At 43.3% G+C, this 22,308-nt stretch overlaps 1 protein-coding gene across 1 annotated transcript in view; it reads left to right on the forward strand.

The window, feature by feature from the left end:
• DIAPH1 (diaphanous related formin 1) overlaps nt 1-22,308 on the forward strand; it is a 114,446-nt gene that overhangs the window by 949 nt on the left and 91,189 nt on the right. Inside the window, exons 2-4 of the mRNA XM_067305092.1 lie at nt 19,562-19,588; nt 20,193-20,348; nt 21,329-21,430. Coding sequence (XP_067161193.1) covers nt 19,562-19,588; nt 20,193-20,348; nt 21,329-21,430 — 285 coding nt within the window. The remainder of the gene's footprint in view (nt 1-19,561; nt 19,589-20,192; nt 20,349-21,328; nt 21,431-22,308) is intronic.

Genomic DNA, 22,308 nt, shown 5'->3' on the forward strand with positions numbered 1-22,308 from the left:
GTAGCTCTTGCTGAATTTAATAGTGGTTTAGCAAAATATCTGCTCCAACAATTAAAGGTGAAAACGTAGTAATCTTACTGTTTAGACTTGGTAATGGTATCGGGTTGCTCTCAGCATCAGCAGGGTGCCTGCATGGGTCCCCCCGACCGTTCCTGTCGGCATCCCCTGGACTCGGGGTTAGGTGCCTTCTCCTCTCTTTGCTGCAGTCTGGATATATGCTTATGCACTGACACGTTTGCATGATACAGCTTGCCGAAAGGAATCACGTTCTCAATTGGCAAGTAGAAAGTTTTGGTCTAAAAACTGAGATTAACCTTGTTTTGTGTTTGTACTTTCTTTTTTTTAAACGCAAGTTCATTGTCATAGATACAGCTATTCAAACCTGTTGTTGATATGTAACTATGTTTATCCTTTTATCTTAAATTTGACGCTTTTTTGCTATCCATAAACTGTAGGGACACAACATATCCTTATCTATTAGATTATACAACAGGGAGCTATTTTCCTTTATTATTACTATACACATAAAAAACGACGTGTTTAACATTTTCTGCTATTTATAGTGGTTTGAATTTGGTAGTTTTAATCTGCTATACAGCCTCATAGTAGCATTTCAGATGGTCTTAACTAAAACAACCAAAAATATACTGATTATACTGGTTGGAAATGCGTTTTTCATGAATGTATTAAACAAGGAGATATGAGCTGGAATTAGGTGACAGGTGGGTTCTTGTCTTCTCACTACAGGCCAGATTTTCAAAGTTAGTAGATACTTAAAGAGGCTAAAAGATGACTCCTGGGATTTTGACAAGTCTAAACACCTTTGAAAACCTGGCCTTACTGCTTTTGATTTCAGAATAAAGAGAGTTCAGTTTCTGTAGTAGGCTTTTTATTTCTAAAAATTTCAGAAGACAGACTCCGGTTTGTTGACTTCGAATGACCTGCTCCAAATTCAGAAGCTAATCTTCTGTATCTGCTAGCTAAGCAGAAATCCAGAGTAATTAATACACAAGATTTTTCCATGTGCTGGGAAACAGAGTACCTCTAGCTAGGAAATACAACAATAGCAACACTTGCTCCGAGACTGAAAATAGCATAAGCACCTAATATGGTAGATGATATTGTGACATTTATGAAGCTCGCTTTAGCCTCAGAAGGTAGCTATTCCTTCATCTTCGCTTCTCGCCTACTGCACAGTTTTGCATATGAATTCAATCTTCTCTGGAGTAACATTTTGGCTGCTGATAGCTATAAATATGATGCAATCAATTGTCATTGTTTTCTTATTTGCAAACTTATGCTCTCTGATTTGCTCTAAGTGTGCAAATTATCACCTCTCTTTATTAGATTACAGTTTGCTGCTGCTTCTCTTGGAGTTGCTAGTGCATCCAGGCTTTTAAGCAAGTCTTGCTGCTGCCTTCCCAACATCCAAACCCCGACCCACCCTTCCTGTCCCAGTGACTAACATGCTTGTGCGCTCCTCGGTCATTTCCCAGTTTCTTCATTGCGGCAGCCTCCTCCTTGGTTCTTCTGTTACCTCATTCTATCCAAAATACAACTTCTGTGTTTGTCCCTTGTCATAAGGAAACAATAGAGATTATGAAAAGTCCATCTGTGCTATTTGTTTACATCAGTTACAGCTTCCTAAACAACAATTATTGAAAGATACCTGTGTGATGTTAGAAAGCAGTGAAAATAATTCTCTTCAGAACTCTGATATACACTTGCCAATTTTTTTCTTCAGCTTACCTTCAAGATCCTGTTCAGTTCCGCCTTGTCTTGCATCTGTTTTTGTTTCTTGTCGTAACCTATTTCATTTGGCTAGGAAGACCAATTTCTTCCTCCTTTTCTGTTTTTCTTCCTCTGTGGGAGACTTCATTTCCTCCTCCCTTTCTCTGGTTTTCTTCCTCTGAATCTGTTTTTTGTAACTGTTCTTCGTGGAAATGCTTTTTAATACTGTTATTAGATGTTCAGCCTTTTCATTAGGTCTCTGTAGTCATGCTTTTTGAAGCCTATTTGAAAGGTGTGATGTCTGGTCTATGTCACCATTTACATCCTTTCTGATACGGTTAAGAGAAAGGGGCTGCTATAAATATGCAGCTGTAGTTCGGATGCAGAGGAGACCCGTGTCTGCAGGGAAGATGTTTGCAAACTCTCCCGCGCCGTGAGCACCCACGAAGGGTAGAGCTGTGGGGTCTCGCAACAGAGCACGAGGAGAAGCCTTGCCCCGTAGTGCCTGTCTCCCCTCCGCAGCATTGGGCTCTTGGTCCTTCTCAGTGCAGCCGGGTGCTTTCTGCCCCTGGGATGTGCCCTGCTGGTGGCTGCTGAGCTTGAGGAGCCCTGCAGTGTCCAGTGGCTTGGGCCGTGCTCTCTAACGGGGCCCTAGGACGGCACGTTTCCACGTGGCGACCGTGTGCTGGAGACCCTCTCTTGTCGTGCGTGTGGTAGTGCATCTGTCATGCTACCTGTTACTTGGAGTTTCCTTTGCTGGCTTTCAGATAAACCGAGAGGTCTGAAAGTACCTTACTAGCACACGAGATGAAACTAGCTGAAAAAGTCTCAAGCGTTTTGTTTGGTGTTATAGGGAGGAAGTGTGGTAGGGTAGAGCTATGTATCTCTGCTAGATCTTTCAAGGCAAAGTCCTGTTGCGTTTCTAGATTTAAGAGGAGTTAACTCTGAAATCTTGTTCTGTGTATTTTCCTTTTTACTAAACTATTGCTGATTAATATGAAAAGTTTCTTGTTCTCTTGATTTTTGTTTTTCATTTGACCTACTGCTACTTTTGTAGTTTATACAGACACCTGGGGCTCAATAAAATGCTGTGCTGCTTTTCCTTCTGGAAAAAAAATTCTAAGATATATCCTCCTGTTATGTCTTATATGGGCAATTATTTTTATATAAATTAGATTTGTTATTTGTGGATGAATGCTGACGTCTGCCAAGCTAAGCACTCAGAAGTTGAAGTTAGAATGAAAGCTGTCTGACTGTAAATTTGCATCTTCAAAAGACTCAGAAAATAAAAGGTGTAAGTTGTTTGGTTAACTCATTTATCCCATGATCCTGAACGGTGTCCCCACCTCTTTACATGTCAAATGCTAGAATAGGATTTGTTTGCCTAACATATTGTAACACCTGACTGATTTATTATTTGAAAATCTGTTACTTATGATTTAATAAAAATCAAAATGATGTTGACAGTATATGTAATATATGAAGTTACTTGAATATCAAAATACACAAGCATAGTCTCTACTAAGCTGTTAGGTATCTCTTATTTTTATGTTTTGCTCAGCTGAAGCTTCTAGTTTGGAATCTGAGGCTTTTCAGGAGCTTCTTTCCTTCATGTGAAAGTATGGAGTAGAGTGACAAAGTTTGAGGCTAGCTCAGTGTGGACTAAACAGGATTTTGATTATAGGTTTGTGGTTTGTTTATGCTTATTGTAGTCCTTTGATTATCCTGTAGGTGTTCAGCTTTTGGAGTTTATGAGCTTGTTTTGCAGCCGATGATTTTCCAAGCTATGCTGACTATTAAACCCTTCTCATCTTTAAGGAGGGAAAAAGTGTTAAGCTCTAATCTCCTTCTTTAGCCTGTTAATTACTGAGAAAACTACAAGCCATCAGGCTCCAATCACATAATTTAAGAGCTCTTTTTCTCCTCATTGAGAAGACAAGTTTGGACTTGGGCACAAGAGGCCTGATGATGTAGCTGCTCGTACTGGGCCTTTCTGTTGTGGCCACGCCAAACTGCAGCTTATCTGCCCCGGGAAGAGCACCCTTGCCAAAGCCCGTCCGAGCGACATCGGCAGGCGAACGCTTTAGGTGCTGATGTTGTGACGTCGTTGTGATGGGAGCGTAGGAAGCTGTCTCCTGCCGTAGGAATCTGTCTCCTGCTGTTGTCTTCTCATTGCTCTGCTGACTTTTTTCTTTGCCCCCCGCCCTAAAGGGTCCGGACTCGGGAGTGCTGATGGTGTGTGTGGACTTCATTGATACAGTGACCGTTACTGATTCCGGGGTGTGTAACTGAGAGCATAAAGTTTCTCTTCCAATTCCAGAAACTGTTGGATTGGGCAGCAGTTAATAAGTAAAGAGTAAATTTTCCTAACAGCCCACAGAAACTAATTATGCTGTCTTGTTTTCCCTCGCGCTCAAACCTTTGTGAAGTGACCCATGACTGCTGCCTTGGGTAGCATTTTTCTGTTTCCCCTTGCCACGGCCTGGTGCGGGTAGGAAGGCAGGTTTCCCACTATTATTTTCTATTTTTGCTTTTGGAATGTGAAAAACAAACTCGGGCGCTTCCAGCCAGAAGAACAGCCCTGCTAGATTGTGCCTGCGATAGGGGAAGATATGTTTTAAACATGTGTTTGGCCGATATGTGTTAAAAACGCACCTTTTCCTAGCGCAGGCCTGTGACTAACGTCTGTGCCGGGTGAAGCTCCTTCCCTCCCTGCCGCACAGCGGAGTGCGGAGGGGGATGGGTGTGCACAAGTTGTGCAAGAGCGCGAGTGTAGCAGCAGCGGTGTTGCCACGAGGAGGACTTTGGTCCCCTCTTTTCAGGCTGCCCGGCAGCCCTTGTTCTTCGCGACAATCCCTCCCTTTCCCCTGTCATTCAGCAGTGTGGTCTCGCTTGCGAGCTTTCTTGTCTCTCTGATTCAGCTTGGTTTTAGCATGAAACCTTTTGTTCCTCATTAGTCCCTCTGGGGTTTAGGAGGGTTTTTTTGTTGTTTGTTTGCTTTTCACTTCCTGTGCTCCGTTTTAAAAAGCTTGTTGTAGCTCTTTGGATTTCTCTCATTAAATCAGGTAGCATTTCATGGACCAAAATAAGTGTCTGGCTAGCGACATTCACTGCCTTTAACACCAGTCACTCACCACTTCTGTATCCATGGAATTTGGCCTCAGAGTTAAGATGGATGAATGAGTTGTTTCCGGGATAAATGAAAAGAGCAAAATTTAAGAATCCATGCTCTTAAATGCAGGTGTGATTGTACTGCTACGTCCATATATTGCCTTGAGAAATATTTGCAGAAAAAGAGCTGGGCGGAGGAGGGATGAAATCTCTGCAAAGCAGTTAACCTTGGTATCTTTGCAGAACTCGGAGCATCAGTTATTGGTGGTGCAAGTGATGTTGGCGTGCTATAGCTTGCAATTGATAATCCCATCAAAATAGGATAGAAACAGGCCATCTCATATAGATTTTTTCAATATGGACCTTGAGTGCTCACTGTTTGGGTCTGAATCAGGAGCTAAGAAGCGAAAAGCATGTCATGTAAAATGCAATGAGAAGTTCCCGGACAGTTAGGGAGTCAAATGCCCTGAAACCATTCAGTATCAAAAGTACCTGGATCAAGTTTAATAATTAGTCTTTGGGTGTCATTACCCTGCCATGTTCAGACTCCACTATGAGATGGAAGTTGCTATCTCTTTGCTGTGGAGTGGCTTGCATGCTGGGCGGGTTTTTTTGACTGTTGGAGACTTGCTAGGGTTTGTTCCGTTAGTTTTTAGCACCGAGTTTCATTTGCTTCCTGTGCTTGAAACCACAAGAAGTGGCAAGTGTCTGTTTTAGTCAGATATGCCGTATGGGGGGAAGCAGCAGTTGCCTCACTCTTCCCAGGTTGAGAGTCTTTCTTTGCGAGAAGAGCAATTGGGTTCTGGAAAAGGTACCAGATGAGATGGGGTGTAACCAGAGGTAGACAGGAAAATAAGGGGTCCATATGAGACCAACGGTGATGTCTTAGGGCAATACCGAATCAAAATCCAGTGTTCTTCATCTCTCTACTTCAGAGCATTTAAAAGGTAAACCTGCTGGTATAACTGAATCACAGCAGTTGTAGTGGTTAGAAGAATGGCTGCGTATGGAGTTACATCAGCAACTAGAGCAACTTCCCTGCTGAAGAGGTCATTTTTCTGTTCTTGTTCTGGACCTTAGCTCTGGTTCAAGGCTCAGGTGCCCTCATAATAGAAACAATAACATACCTGTGAACTTACTCATACAGGTAAACTATTGAAGTGCTGGTGGAACATGTTTGGGGGTTTTCTTTTCATAATTAGTAGTGGTTTTGGTTCACTTGTATTTGATACCCTTTGAAACGCCTCCTTACTTTATCTTGGAAAGGAATGGAAAATTTTTCCTCTTCTCTTATTCAGCAAATCCAACCTCTGCTTTCTCTTTCCTTACTGACTTGGGTTGGTATCTACAGCTGCTGTTGCTTCCTCTTCTGTACCCATCCCCATTTTGGAGCAGTGATGCTGTGAAACTGGCAGGACTGATCATTTTACAGCTGTCTGCAGAGCACTTGGAGTTGTGGAGCTGAGAAGCATGGTGATTTCATGTTTGTGCAAGTGCTGTACCCCGATAGGGGCAATGGAGCTGCCTGAATTAAGACTTAGGGAGAGGGGCAGTGTAGTAGTGATGAGCACAAATTATTGCCCCTTTTGGGTAAGGCGTCAGCAAGAGTCTTTGGATGGAGGAGTGGGAAGTGGCTGTCTGTCTTCTGCTGGCAGGGGCTTCCCACTTAATCTGAACTTGCTGAAAGCCCAGCATTTAGCCTTCTGCTAGTGAAGGCTGTAGTTCAAGGTAGAACTGGACCTTCTTCCCTCCCTCCACCAGGAATCTGGGTCTTGCTGCACCCTCACCTAGCACCCTCCGTTGCATAGCACCTTCATCTGAGCCGGAACTCAGCTGAGATGCAAGAGCAGAACTGCTAGTTGAGGAGCTTGCATTGAAGGATGAGGTTTGGTCAACCTGAAGCTCCTCTGCTCTCTATGGAGTGAGTGTGCAGAGATCATATGAATGTACCTCCATGTAGGGAGGAAAGGAGAAGGATGAGACAAACATATCTAAAGGGTCTCCGCTAGACTGTGGAGAATATTGGGACAGATAGAGACAGAAGTTAATAATGCAGGTGATACCAGAATTATATGGAAGTAGTTGTCTTGCCTGTGTTTCAGATTGCAGTGATACTGTAATAGGTGTATTGCCTACTGCTACAGCACAACATCTGTTTAAATTCATTTGAAACCTTTTCACTTTCACAAGGGTTAGTCTTCAAACTTCTAAAAACTGAAATCTCAGTATTATAATGACTTAATTTTTTGTGGGCATCAAGAAAATAAATTCTTCTCCCCCCTGGCTTTGAGGTAGTTGCTGTTAAAAGGCCCTAGGGTTAGTGTTTGTCTTTTCAGCCTGCTTTCCATTACCCCTTCTGTTTACCCTCCCATCCCAACCTCACATTCCTCCCTCCAGGACTGTCCTTTGCTTCTTTCCTGGAGTTTCTCACTCAAACATGTAGTGTCCTTTCGGGGAATTATCTATGCGTCCTTTGTTCAGGAGGCTCAGTGGACTTGGGTGCTTTGCTACTGTTGGTTGATGGATGAAGAACAATGGGGTAGAGGAGGAAGAGAAATCATGGGCCGTATGTGCTTTAAGGCAGAACACAGAAGAGTAAGGAGAAATTCCTATTTTGAATCATTCCAGAAAAGGTCTTGGCAGAAAACCTGCTTTATGAGATGTTTTTAAAATAGTTAGAAAATGTAGTTTACGTTACTAAACGGAACGGTACTGAATTTTTTCTCCTTAGCTCTAGTTTAAAGATGGAGACATTTCATCTAAGTGCATCGATGCTGGCAGTAATCTGGATTTGTCTAACCTGACTAGTGATGACTGAGCTTGTGTGTGTGTGGGGGGGGGTGCTTCAAAGAGCCTTGTGATGTGGAAGGCACTGAGAAAAGGCAAAGTCATGGAGCGGGCCGACTCAGCCTGCTTGCGTAAGTTTGGTACTGGGGACTTTATTTATTTATTTTTTTTCCTTCCTCGTTTCTCCACCCCTCCCCTGTGGGTCATTTTTGTAAGCTGGGTGCGCCTCCTTCCTACCCAAGCGTGATGTGTGGTGGCCTCGAGGCGGTTTCCGGTGTCACAGGTCTACCCGTTGCCCCCTCCTTGGCAGGAAAGGGCAGTGCCAGCTGCTCACATGCATGGCGCCAAAGCGGAGCTTTGCTGTGTTCCCATAGTAACAGGTAAACAGCATTCCTTAGTCACTGGGACAAGTTGTCTGTTTTAACAGACCCACACCCAGGTGAAAGGCTTCTCAGTGAGTGGAACAGAAATGAGGGTAGTCTTTCAGTTTAGGCTGGAGAGGCAAGGGGCTGTTGCTCTTCCAAAAATGGGAGGTTTTCCTACTGCGTAGCTACAAGTATCTGTACATGCTGTCACAGACATCTGTTGCTTGAAGGTCCATATGTTTCTTCTACGGTCACTTGTAGAAATTCTGTCCCCAAAGAGCTCAAGAAGAGTGAGCTCTGGTACCCTGAGATGCCACCCCTGAGATGCCACCCCAGAAATGTTTTGATAATGAAAAAAAGGAGATCTACCTCTGGTCCAGATAAATACAAGCCATCTCTGTGAGAAATGTTGAGGGAACCTGTGACAAGCCCTGCTGCACTGCCTCCTGCGTAGTAATTCTTTCTTTTTTTTTTTTTCTTCTTCCCTCTTAGTAGCTAATCCGTCTGACAGATACAGTATGCAGCAATGCTCTTTTAAAGAGTGGTACAATATGTCTGAAGAACTTGCCCGAACGAAGCAGCAAAGTAGCTCAGCTGTCCTCAGAGTGAGGTAACAGACAGATATCTGGCACTTGAAAAGGTCTGCATACATTGGTACCTGGCAGTCTCTCCAGCGTGCTGCTTTCTGAATGTGACCTTTAGGCCATTCAATACCAGCATCAGGATTTATAATTTTGGCTTTGGTAATTCTAGTACTGATGTCAGCATGCGTTGTTCCAGTGCTGATGATCTCAGAATTGCCTCCGGCACCAGTGGACTTGGAACGAAGATTCATGGAGCATAAGGATAGTGCTTGACTGCTGTGTTGTTTGGCCTTGTGTGCTTCCCTGACCTTACAGATGGATGTCACTTGCCCCTTGAGCAGTAACTCTCTTCCCAAACGTGTGCGCCTTGTCTCCTCTCCATCCTCCCAAAGGATTTGCACACATCATGCCCTAGGTTGCTTGCCAAATCAGCTCCCCTGGTGTGCTTCAGGTCTTGGTAGGGATGACTCTCCATGTTCTCTGCATTGCTTCACTCTGTCATGTGGAGGCTTCAAGACTCGCATTACTTCCCAGAAATGAGATGTCAGGATGGCTATCGTATCTGGTGTTCTTTCCTAGTCTGCTAATAGATTTTAATTCTAGTTCTCATTGTGATGACGCTTGACAAAGTCTCCATCATGTCAAATTGCTTTCTTTTCCAGTCCCCTCTCCAGTCTCTGAGTAACCTGAGAGAGAACCTATTGCAACAGAGGGTGCAATTACCACTCTTGTCTATCAAAAAAACAAAACAAAACAAGCCCCACACCTCTCTCATTGTCTTCTCTTGCTTTTGATTGTCCGGAAAAGGAAAGTGTCATTTAATAGCTGACTTAAAGTTATTCATTGAGTCAAGTTTAGAATCTTAATGCTTCAATAACTCCTATCCCTAGCACTCAGGACCGGTTTGTAACTGTCCGTCTGCATAAAGGACATCTGTAGGATTTCTATCCAGAAGTCAGAGATCCAGAAAAGACTGTCCGTGTAGACCGCTGGCAGCCCTCAGTCTAGTAAAATGTCTTTTAGTAAGTAGTGTACGTTTAAGAGGAATGTAATTCACATGCATCTTAAATGCACGAGTTTTGCCCTTGTTGCTGGTTTGCCTGGGGGAGGGTTATAACCTTCTCAGCAGGTTATAAACAGTATGTTCTGTGATGCTTTACCAGTTTGAAATAATATATAACCAGAAATGCCTTCCCTTCGCGCCCTCACGGAACAAGAACCTACGGGAGTATTTCTGGATGCTACAGCAGCAAGAGCATGCTTACCTTAGGCAGCATTTGACTTTCCACGCTTAGTCAGCATGGCAAAGCTTTTTGTGGTCAAAGATGGGTGAAGTCAGTATACTGCAGAAGCAAGTATTAAAACTGGCCAGCCAGTGTATCCAAAGAAATCAAAAATTGCCTTTAAATGGAGTTGTGTGCCTTTAAATATCAAAGCGTATTGCTTTTTCCATTCTTGATCTCAAAACAGTATACCGAGAGGTATTTGCCATCTGGGTGAGGGAGACTCATCTAAGAGCCCTCACAGTCTCAGTATTTGTGGTCTTTTGTGAAGACTTGAGTGCTTAGGATAATTTTATTGTTGTGATGTTTCTGACTCTGCTCCTAGTTTTTTCATTAATGTTTGGTATTTGCTTAATTTGCCTTTATAATGTTTTGTAAATGCTTCCATTCACAGCTCTGAGTACTCCCCTTTTCTTTTTTCATGGCATGTGAACTATGTGTTTCTTTCTTCGAAAACTCATAAATAGCTTTGGGGTTTATCTTGAGAGCAGAGAAAATGGGGCACTCCTTAGACTGGAGAAGAGAATGTGATAGAAGAAACACTTTAATGTCCTTTTTGTAAGGATAAAAGCCTTTACTTGCTTTAACGTTTTTGTGTTGTTTAGCAATATCTAGTTAAACAAATGGTTACTTCAGCAAAAAGAGGAGGAAATAGCTTCTGATGACTATGCATCCGTTTGAAAGAACTAACCTGGATATACAGAAAACTGTTATGTGAAAAGCCTTTTTTTTTGTGTGTCAGTGTGGGGCACCACATCTGACTTCTAGTGTTTCCTCGGTAGGTTGGGTAGTGTTTTGTCCATGGCGTTGTCCAACCTGCTTTTTGAACTGAACAATTTATTCATTCACAACTTCTAGTAATGTTTTGCTTGACATGCAACTTTTCGCAGTTCGTGTGTCTTCTGGTGGTTTCCAAGAAGATGCATGAGATGATTGCAGATCTTGTTGTCGCTGCCATGTCCGCTCTTCGCATCTTCAGAAAGTGGCGGTGAGGTGGGGCATTCCTGCATTCATTTCTGGCATTTGATCTGTGATGCTGGTTCCGGATCGCTGTCACTTGCAAGATGTAAGGCAAAAGGCTTATCCTCATTAAACACTGCATGTGTCATTTCAGAGGCTCTCTACACAGAAAGATTTCAAAATTAGACTTTTTGTAATCATTTTGAGATCTCGTAGAAAAATAGGCTTTTTTTCCTCAGGACTGTTCCACTGGAATAGCCTTTAGGAGATTCTGATCTTTCCCTGGGCTCTTAGAGGAAGGGATGATGAAATATCTGGGAATCTTGTGCATGTTTCTAGTGCTCACTAGAACTGTTTGTTTTTATGTGGCTTCTAGCCAGAGGTTGAGTATTTGTTAAAATAAGTATTTGCTAAGATTTGTCAACCACGTGCTGTCAGCAAATAGGCTGATTCTGTCTCACTGGTGTCCTTGTTTTGTGGTCCCAGACTTAGCTTTCTTGCTGCTTAGTATCAAAGTTTCAGACAGCATGTGGATTCTTTGTCACTTCTGAGGAGGAGGAGGACTATGATATCTTGTGTATTTTAGGAGAGAGATCGAGTAATGTCTGGGGTGGGAATGTAGAAAGGCTTGTAAGGAACTGTAGATGTTAGCTTTAAAATATTTTGTACAGGCATTCAGGCCAGAGTTTAAAAAGCCGTTTGACTACAGGAAATTCCCCAAGGTGAATTACAGCATTTAATTTTGATAGAAATATCTGTTTCTTTCATTAAAATAAGGAAGTTTGAGTGATTTGGCTGCTTTTCCTGAATCTCCAGGTAGATTACTTTGCTGGTGCATCTGTAGCAGCAGCTGATTGTAGTTTCATGAAGGTCTTTGCCTGGCATCTGCTTAGGGAACGCTCCTGCTTGAAGGAGCAGTTCCTCCCTCTGCTTGCTTGTTCCAATACACGTGCTACGCTGTTGAATGAGGTTGGGGAAGTAACCCGGGTTAAAGCTCATCTGGCAAAAGAAATGTTTGGTTTTAGTAGTTAGCGTTAAAATTAACTTGCATATGTGAACTAATCTAGTTCACTGCGCAACCACAGAAATGCTTGCGCCAGCACAGTGGGAGGTAGGAACAGGAGCAAGCAGCCATGGGTGGGGGGTGATGGAAGAGGCCAGGCAGGCTTATGTTACTGGAAAGTGTGAAACCTCGGTGGGAAAGCAGTGAGCTGGTTCAGAGAGTTGATCCAGTTGAGAGGAGAGGGTGGGAACGGGCAGCTGAGGATGGGAGGAGGGTGGGCTTGTGGCTGTCCCGATTAGGGGCTCTGTAAGCTTCTGTGAAGCCATGTGGTGAATCCTACCTACCATAACAGCGCAGACGGGATTCCCTGGGTTCCTTTGAGCAGCAAACAAATCAACAGGGATCAAAGTCAGTTTGTTGCTACATGCAAAAGCAAGGAGGGAGCTCTGGAATTTTGTATCAAAGACCTGTAAATAACAATTTTGAAAATCCTCTTCAATTTTCAGGAGAGCTGTGAGATTAGGAGGAAAGACCAAGAGGCAGGAAAGTATGTGCTTACTCAGGTGTCAAGAAAGATACAGAAAACAAATATTTGAGTAAGTGTCAACACAACTACTCTGAGTTTAGGCTGTTCAAAGGTTGACCTGCACTTTTTGCTGCAGTATCAGGCCTATGCCTTGCAGGTGAAGCTTGAATGCAACCTTTTACAGCAGCCTCTGGTCAGTCCTAGTAACCTTCCCCCCACCCCCCTGCCCAGCTCTAACAGTGGGAGGCAACTCCTGTGCACAAAATAGTCATCTGTTTAGGTGAATGCTGCACCCTTTAGAAGCAGTAATGGCAATACGGAAGGGCAGCATTGATACTTGGATCGTACTATGGCTCTCACAATCAAGCAGATCTTTTTTGTTTCTGTGTCAGAGGAATTTCCAAGGCTTGATATCTAGCGTGGAACTATGGAGATCCTCCAGTTTTTCAGGTCTGGCTGAACAACTGTGCTTCTCTGAGCAGCTAGCTGAGTCTCTGGGAGTTTTGGTGCGTGCTCACTAAGTAGTTTGCGGAAAACTAGCTCTCTGGGGCTTGGCACGCAGGGAGAGGAGCACAGCTGAAGATGTCACTTCCTGAACCTCAGCAGCAGTAGCGGTGTTGGATCAGTGCAAGGGTATACAGTGTACAGTCGCTGCAGAACCTGAACTTTCAAGCCTTAGATGTAAAGCCTAAGGAAAAAGGGGAGGTGAGGGGAAAGGGTCTTTCGAGATTACGGTTATTGATCGGTTTTCTTCCCTGGGCTCTGGAGCTTCGTAGGCAGAATGCTCCCCCCGAAACTCCTCCTCCTCAAAGGTCTGCTGTGCACTGTACCTCCTGCTTCATTAAACGTTACTGAATATGATTGCTTTTCTCCTGCCTGTGTTTCTAACAAGGCACAGTACTATAGGGAAAGAGCTATGTCTGGTGGTAATAGCTGAGTAGGAGGACACAGAGCAGGCACTGCTGGGAAGGATTTGTCTTGCAAGGTCCAAATGCTGCCCACACTGAAGTAGGAGGCACTGAAATATGATTGGGAGAGGGGAAAGGGAAAAAGGGAGAGGTGGGAGGTAATAGTTGAAAATTAAATCCTGGATTTTTTTCTCGTGCTGCAGTAGTATTTGCATCTGGATTCTCTCTTTTCCAGTGTTAGATGTCCCTTTCTAATGATCATCTGTATCAGAGCTCTGGTCTGTCTTTCAAGTAAGATAAGAAGCTGAAGCGGCAGAGTATCTCCTAGCACTACTGAGCAGGGCTAACGGAAAACACGTTTCTGCATCCTTGAATTGCTGGTGCTTCTTCCTTTATGATCCTACTAGTATTGACTGAGCTCATCTGGGGCTCCTGCCTCAAAGTTAGGCATAGCAGTAGCATGGAAGAAACCTTTCCAACTTGTGTGTTTTCACTAGTGCCCGATTTAAAAAAAAAAAAGGGTCAGGTAGGCAAAGGAAGAGCCGCAGTGGTGGTAGGATGAGGGAAAAGGCAGCTTGTGTTTGTCTTGCAGGGTGGCGTGGAAGGTGTTTGACTGTTTGGAATATAGTGTCTGGGCTGGAGTGTGTGTTTCATATTTTCATTTTCAGTTCCTCTCATCTCTGTAGTCTTTTGTCTGCTCTGTATACCTCTACTGGAAGAGGTAAGGGCTTTTGAGGGAGTTGCTTCTCCTGCAGGTGCAGCCAGGACTGTCACTGTTCTTGGGACTATTTCTTTCTCATGCTCTGGGTGGCAGCATCCCTTGACATCCTAGCTTTGCTTTTAAAGTGAGATCTGGCCTGGAAGTCATTTGTTTGCTCAAAGTGTGAGCTGCTTAATATCTTCACTTGGAGTGCCTACGTGTGTTGTGGGCTAATGCTTTCCTATGGGAAGTAGAAATCTCCCTTGAATGGCACTCTGTTCACTAATTGGATCATTCTCCAAGACCTGGGAGCTGGAGTTGTTTCTCGCTTTCATGTCCTTGGCTGCCCTTTCATGGGCAGCCGTGGGATAAGGCGGCTGCTGTTACCAGGTTTGCAGCCCTATGAGCTTTGGGACTGAAGCTGCCTGAGCTGTTTCCACAGGTCATGGTGGTTACCGGGTCCTTGTGTTAGACTCGGCGAGTGTGTGACTAGTGAGATAGCTCTGATCTACCTGAACGCTCCTCACGCCTGTGCAAAGCATCTAGCATTTTGGATTTTTCTTACTGCTCAGCTACTGAAAGCCAAGTGGGGTTTTTGTTTGTTATTTAAATTAGGATGTAACATGCCTCTGTTTTGGAGAGAAGACTGAGTAAAAGAGCTGAAAGCTGAGACAGGTCTAGAAAAGTGGAAGGGAGAGGAGTGGAGGAATATTATGGCCAAAAATGGGTTTGGATTTCGGTCTGCTTGGAGATTTTTGTACCATCCTGTAAACTTACTTTTAAGTAATGATTGGTAATAGTGAATGAAGAGGGGAAAAAAATGAGAGGGAGAGAAGGGCTCACAGAGGATTTGCAACTCCTCATGCTTCATTAATCCATTCAGTAGGAGATCCCTCCTACTCTTCCCAGAGTATTAACATGCTTCTCCTCTGGAGTCAAAAGGGATGACTCAGGAGGAGGACTTGCCAATGACACAGCTGTAACTTACTGTTCTTAACTTTATAATTTCCCTTGAACCGCTGATCATGAAAACCAGGGATACAACCCTTCTCTTAAGAATATATGTTAGGCATATGAGTGCACAGGGAAGCAATGCAAACAGTGGGTAGTGAGAACAGGCATATGGCACGGTCCGTAGAAACAGAACTTTTTATTCCTGCCTTCTGATGGTGGGATGCAGTGGGCTTTAAAAGCTTGTGGAAGGGTGTTTCAGGGAGGATGAGACACAGGGAGCTGCTCGTCTGTCTTCCTAGAGATGAGACATCAGGCTGCCACAATTGGGCTTCTCCTATGTGGGAAAAATCTACTTTTCATCCTAATTAGTTAGGACAAATTCATTTTAATACATACTATCTTCATTTGCCCATGGAAAATCAGAGTAGGCTGGTCCCCACATGGATCTGTTCCAGACAATTTTGTAATAGCCTACTAATTTTATCACCAGGACTTTTCCTTATTTAGCTTTTTGGTTCAAACTTCATTTCTTGTTTCCTGAAGTTTAATATCCATTCCAAGTGTGTGTTGCCATAATTACAATTTGAAGACTACCCAATGTTCTTGCAAGTGGTTGCAGAAATCATTGAAGTGGTATTAAGCTTTATGGTTCAGGGCTTTTCTGGCTGGAGTAGAGGGGGGAAAAAATGACAATTTCTGTCCAGGAAAAAATTTCAAAACACCACCTTTTGAGGTTAAAAATTTTCACAGAATGTAAATTCGTTTACAAACAGTTTGATGTTCCTGAAATCAAAGTACTTTGCTTTTGGTGGTGGTGTGCGTGGTTTTTTTGTTGTTTTTGTTTTTTCTCTCTCCCCAGTTTTGGCTTTTTCAGTGTTGGGTCACTGCAACATTAGAGCACGGTTTTGACATGGTGGCTGCTTTCTCACACCTTTCCCTCCTGACTCCAGACTCCCCTTTCCTCTGTTATCATCTCTGCGAGGAGCCATGTAACACTATCAGAGGGGAAACTGTGTGCTGTTTTATGTATAATACAGTCCTTTAGTAAGCCGGACCCACAGCAGAGGATATGAGACAAAACTGTAATTTTTAAAAGGAATCTCAGGTGATTTGGGGAAAAAAAAATCCATTTTTTCATGGAATTTGATATGAAACCTTTCAAGCTGTTTCCGAAAAGGCAATGTTTTGATTTGAATTGAAGCTACTGTGTCAAGCATTTCTTATTGATGGAAATCTAATGAGTTTCTGCAAAATTTAAAACTTTCCTGTGAAAACTTAAAATCTCTATCAGAAAAACCGTGTAAGCTGGCAATCTGCTGGGGCACTATGCAAATATACCGTCTTAGCACAACTGAGTTTATTATATAGTTCTTCATCAACTAGTTGAGAATTATAATCTCTTTCAAAGAATAACTGAGCAGATGCCTAGGTGATAAGCATAGACGACACTTCAGAAATACGATAGCAAATAAGATTGTCCTGGCCATATTATTTGGAGATGGACCTATTTGCAACGAGATATAATTTGAAATACTACACACTTTGCTTCAGAATGAGAATAGACACCCGGTCCATCTTGGAAGCGGTGGCAAATTTTCTTTATTTCTTCGTATCCAGGCCTGCAGTTGAATTCCTACTGTAGGTGTGACAATTTTAATAGCTGCAATAGTTCGAAAACAAGATTCTTCTTCTGGAATTGGAGCGAGAGCAGTAACTGATCTAGCAGAGAAGCCTGTCTTTTCCCTAGTGGATAGCAGGGTCATGGCCTTTGAGAGGTCTGGAGTTACCACTGGAAATAAACACTTATTCTGTTTAAATTCTGAGGAATGGACAGCCTGCCTCTGTTACGATCCCAAATGGAATCCCCAGCTCATCTTTGTAGTCTAGCAGCAGTCGGGTGAATCTAGCTTTGCCTCCTGTTCAGTCCGTGCGCTGTGCTTCCTTTGATGCTGTTGGGCTATTTCTGTATTTTCAATAACAGTGTGTCTTAGCTCGTTTCAACTTTTTGAGTAAGATTGTACTTAGGTGATGTGGGGGAAGGAAAAATTTTTTTGGAATAAGTTCTAGTGTGTGTTAAAGAACCCATCCTACATGGTACTCTAGTTGTTTTTAGGTAAAACATGCCTAGCTGGCAAGGATCCAGCCTGCTGCAAGCAAGACATGAAATCCAAGTGAAGAATGTTCTCTTGAAGCTGTGGAGTTTCTGTGCAAGGCCGACTTGAGCGTCTTTGCGTCGTGCTCGCCGTATTGGGAGTGTGGCACACACCTTCCACTGCCTGGCTGTTTGCTTGGCTCCTTTCCATGAAAATGGTAGAAGCTCTTCAAAGAAGAAAGCTTGCATGCATGGTTAACTCTTCCCTATCTTCTCTTTTTCCTTGGAGCCTAGGATTTGGACTTTGCATTTCTCAAAGTAGTGGAAAATGCCATATCACCCCTACTTTTACAGCCTGGCCTTAAACATTTGGATTTGTAAGGACTGAAGTGCTTCAAGGGCCCTGCCATGAGAATTTTACTGGCCAAGTTTCTCCTTAGTTCCTCTCAAAGGCAGAAATATAGAGGGGTCAGCTGAAGAACTTGGTTATAGAGAAGTAAACCCCTATTTATCTTTCAGAGACCCCTGCAAAACCCAAGTTGAGCTGTTATCTTTCTCTCTTTTTAAGTGCTCAAGTTGCTCTGCTTGCCAGTGGTATTTCCCCTGGGAGAGGAAGGTTACATGGAGTTGGTAGTTCGTAACTGGTACGAGCGGTTCTGTATCCTCCTGTCCAAAAAGACAGATCCCATACGCCAGCCTCTGAAGTCTGCACAAGTGTTAATCTATTCTGGTTTTGTTAAATTCCCCTCATTCCCACCTCCTGACCCTTCAATCCCTATGCTTGGCTATGAGTCAGCAGTGAAAACTGAAGATTTTTTTTAAGAATGAAAATAACTGAGTTTTACTTCCTCATAAATGACTTCTGAGGGTTGTTTTCCGCTTTCACGTGCGGCCTTCAGGTGGCCAGATCTGTGATATGGGCCTCAGTTCACATTTTGGGTTGTTGGGCATCTGGGTCCATGGTATATAGTGGGTTTCAGCCCCTGTTTCAGTCTCTGGGCTGCTGTGCCTGCTGCCAGCCAGCCGTGCTCGGGAGCCTACGTGCGCAGGTCCAGCACGCTCCCTCCGGCGAGGAGGAAGCAACATGCGAAGTGGAAGCTAATACATTGGCCTACAGAGGGGAAGGGAAGGCTGGGGGACAAGAGGCAGGTAAGTCAGGATGGTAAAATAACAGGTGACACCTTAGAGTGCAGCGGGGTATTCCCCGGCCAAACTCCTGCGTTTTCCTGATGTTTGACATTTGTGCAAAACACCGTAAGTGGAGCCCACGGAAGCCAGCCTGAGAGGAAGGCACAGTGGATGGCTCTTGGTTAGTTTTAGGCTATCCGTAGACCTCATCAAGTTGCTTACATTTGGTTTGTGTATTCAAGGTTATTTTAATAAAAGAAAAGAACTGAAATTCTGGCTTGTGTTTCCTTAATAAAAAAAATTCTGTAGTTACAGGATTTTGGAGTATTTCAGGTCCCAGAGATAAAAACGGATTGCCACATCAGGGAATTTTTGTCTCAATTCTATCATGCAACCTTTTTAAAAAAACCCAAAAAAACAAAAAAACCACCTTCTGATATCTTAAAAATAACTTGGAAATTTTAAGTCCCCTGTGGGGCATGTGATACGTTGGGTTGCCAGTTAAAGGACTGCCGTTCATATGCTCTCTGTGCTGTTTGACTGTGTAGCCTGTCTCCAGGACTCCTGCTCTGCATGCTCGCTTTGATATTTATGTTGTACTTGTTCTGTGTCCTGTACCAGAGGCAGATGTGTGGCTTGCTGGTCCTATAATGTGGACACTTTCTGCCCTCTGCTGGAATTTCGTTTCCTATGAAAAACTGAACATTTTAGTAGTAGTGGGAATTGGCAGGATGCATCCTGCAAGCAGAGTGACTAGGGGACCTGAACACCAGGTCTTGCAGTTTGGGCACGGTCGTGTTTGTGGAAATGCCCAAAGTCGGGCTTGGGAGGCATTTGCGTTTCTGGGGAGCTGCTTCCCAAAGTGTGTCGTATGATACATTCTTTTATTCAACCCCGCTGAGCAGAAAGGCCCATAAGCTGGGGAATTTAACTTTTAGCATTTTGCATCTCTGGTGGCGGAGGGCCCGGGCATAACCGGGTGATGGCTCAATCTGTACTTCTACCTTCTGCGGAAGGGAAAGACAGCATTTTGCAGACTGAAAGCAACAGGACCCTCCTTGCTGCAGGGTGCGCACAATGGTAGGATTGTCTGCTTTTTCCGGAGCTTGTCAATATATGACATTAAACAGAGTTTCAGTGTGGGACGGAACTTCCTGCCCTGAGGAGAGAGGGAAGAGGTACTTAATCCATCACTGTAATTGCTGTGAACTGCCCTGGTGCTCCGAAATGTTTATGTCGGAGGAACTGGCACCAGATATAGCATACAGGATGTAGAAACTCAGCATTTCTGACTTTTGTTCAGACTAAAAGAAAAGGAAAATCTGGATGATCGCTGCATACTTCCTTCCCCCCACTTGTCCTCTTTTGTGTCTGAAACATTTTGTGTCACTGATTTGTTTTTCCCCTTTCTCCTTCCCTTGTCTCACAGACTTTGAAGCGGCTCATGGCAGATGAAGTAAGGATGGTGGTTTTTTTCTGCATGTGTTTGCTTCTGTTTATTGTAACCGCTTTGCGCTGGCTGTTTCCCCGGCAGCTGATGACACGTCATACGCAGTGTCTATTTGCTCATGACGGTTCTATTCTAGTGCTTTACTCTTAAGGGAATTCTGCCCAAGATGGTGCTCAACTGTTGCATGCCGGTTAGTCCCTCTGAAAGGCATTTGGGATTTAGGGGGTTTTTTGGGGCAGGGGTTCTCTAGTTTTGCTTCTTGGGTATAGGCTGTAACGCGCCCTTCTATCTCTATGTTCTTCTAAGTGTCTACTTAACTGGCAGTCTTAACACTAGCATGAATCAGAAGTTTAGCACTATAAAAGTGTTTGGATCTGGCTGGCCCTTTCCAAAGGAGATACTAATCTAAAATTTCAAAAGCTTCCTTACTAATATCCATTTGATGTATTTAGTGTACAGGCTGAGGACTCTTGAACTGTCGAGTTCAGCTTTCTCCACTGCTGTGTATGTCTGGGTTAATCAACTGTAGGAGTGCAGGTGGGATGCCTGGTGTAACTTTTGGGATAGCAGGTAGGCCATGAGTGATTTTTTGCTTTGTTTTTCACACCAGTTGGAGCGATTCACTAGCATGAGGACAAGGAAGGAAAAGGAAAAGCCCAATGCGGCTCATAGGAATTCTTCTGCCTATGTGGATGTGTCTGTTTCAGGACAGACACTCCAGGAAATACCGGATGAAGATGTGCTGGCACTCTTTGAGCAGATGCTGGTAAGCTAATGTCATGTTTTCTCTCTCCTTGTATTACTATTACCTGCTTTCTGTGGCAACTTCTCTTTAGCAAGCACAGGAATGGAAATGATTTCTGAAGTCTTCCATTGGCCTGCTTCCCCTGTCCTGCTTTCATATACCTCCTCTTTGAAGAGAGTCTGCTCTTATTATTTGGCAGCTGTTTCTCAGATCAGAATGAGCTGTTCAGGTGGCTTGTTGTGGACACTTTTCCTTTCTGGTTCTCCAGGCTAGACCCTTCAGTCTGCACTTGAGAAAAGTAAACTTGCCTCAAGAGGCTGAAAGCAAGTTTTGATTAGAGCTGCATCTCTAGTTTCTCTCCTAGTGAGTTTTAGCCTTCTCTTTGCTGAGACTAAAATAAAATGAATATCAGATAAGCTTAAAGGTAGTCATATTTTACCATTAAAGACCCCAGATGATGTGACACTGCCTGCTGGGCCTTGTGAGGGACTGGGGTTTGTGTGAGCACCATATAGCAGTAGCTTTGCTTCTTAATGGTTACCTTATAACTGAGCCAGGAGCAGCTTTGCAGACCTCAATTTAATAACTGCTGAAGTTAACCTCTCAACATAGAGCATCTTCAGTCACAAGTTAAGAGCTTCCTATTCATCTAGAATCCCGTAGGACTTGGGGGCTGTCCTTTGCCTTTCTGGAAGGTCAGGTGTCCTACTGAAAGGAGGTAATCTTTGCTCTCCTCTGAGCACCGATACCCACTTTGGGGAAGTAGGTGAAGGTGGCTTTTGTCCTTCTATCGCAATGTCACCTTTTCTGGGAAAGATTAGAAGGGAAGCGCAGACTCTCTTTGCTGCTGACGTGCATACTCGTTTTGCCTTGGCAAAAGTGAAAGACTTCTGCCACAGTTCGGTAATAGACTGTGTTCTAAATGATAAATGATGCTTTGCTTGCTGAATGCTGCTCCAAGAGTAAGGGCATTTGAAAACTTGCATGTTTTTCTTCAATAGTTGGATATGAACTTAAACGAGGAGAAACAGCAGCCTCTGAGGGAGAAGGACATTATGATCAAGAGGGAGATGGTGTCCCAGTATCTGCACACATCTAAAGCTGTGAGTATTTCCCTCCCTCAATGCTGTGTTGGAGTCATCAGGAGGAGCCGCTAAATAAAAATTTCAGAAGTTTCTTAACTTAAAACAAGACATAAAACATGGTCCCCTTGAATAAGTCAAAAGAAATGTATATAGACAGCGTAAAATCTTAGTGTCTCTAGGATGTAACTCCACAATTATTTATTTAGTTGTCCTTGGAGGAAGTTTTCGGGGAAGTGGTTGGTCATGCAGTAATTAAGCCAATATTAAATTGTAATAAAGATTCAGTTGTCATGTGGTTTTCATCATTTGGCCAACTACTATAGCTGGATTTACTGGAACAGAGGGAACCAAAGTATTCTGTAGCTAGTAATGGCATCTTTTCTTTTAAGACAACTTTTTAAAAGTTCCTGCAATTACTCCTTTTTTTCAAAACATAGTTCTTAATAATAAGAAAACTTTGATGCATTATGAATTTTGTATTGATATTTCTCGATATGTTAAAAGTTTCTTTGCAAGAGAAAAAACTAGTGGAGAACTGGTTCTGAAAAATAAAACAGTTTTGTGGGATGACCCTACTGTTAAATACTGAAGAGATTGGAGAGTACAGCTTTTCTAAAAAAAGAGTACAGCTATTTCAAAAGTTGAAACATTGCATTTTGTTCTTTTGATTTCCCACCACCACCCGCCTTGGCAAAGGTGAGAGGAAGCAAATTCACTTAATTTAGGCTCTTCAAGTTTTATTTCTTGAAACTCAAATTTTGGAAAATGTAAAAATTTTTACATAAGAAGTAGTGCTTATTTAAAAAAAAAAAGAAGAAGAAGAAAAAAACACACACATTGACAGGCCCACATTTTCATGTTTTATGTTGGGGTGAGGTCATCTGCAGTTTGCATGT

This window comes from Apteryx mantelli, chromosome 14 (assembly GCF_036417845.1).
Source record: "Apteryx mantelli isolate bAptMan1 chromosome 14, bAptMan1.hap1, whole genome shotgun sequence".
Lineage (NCBI taxonomy): Eukaryota > Metazoa > Chordata > Aves > Apterygiformes > Apterygidae > Apteryx > Apteryx mantelli.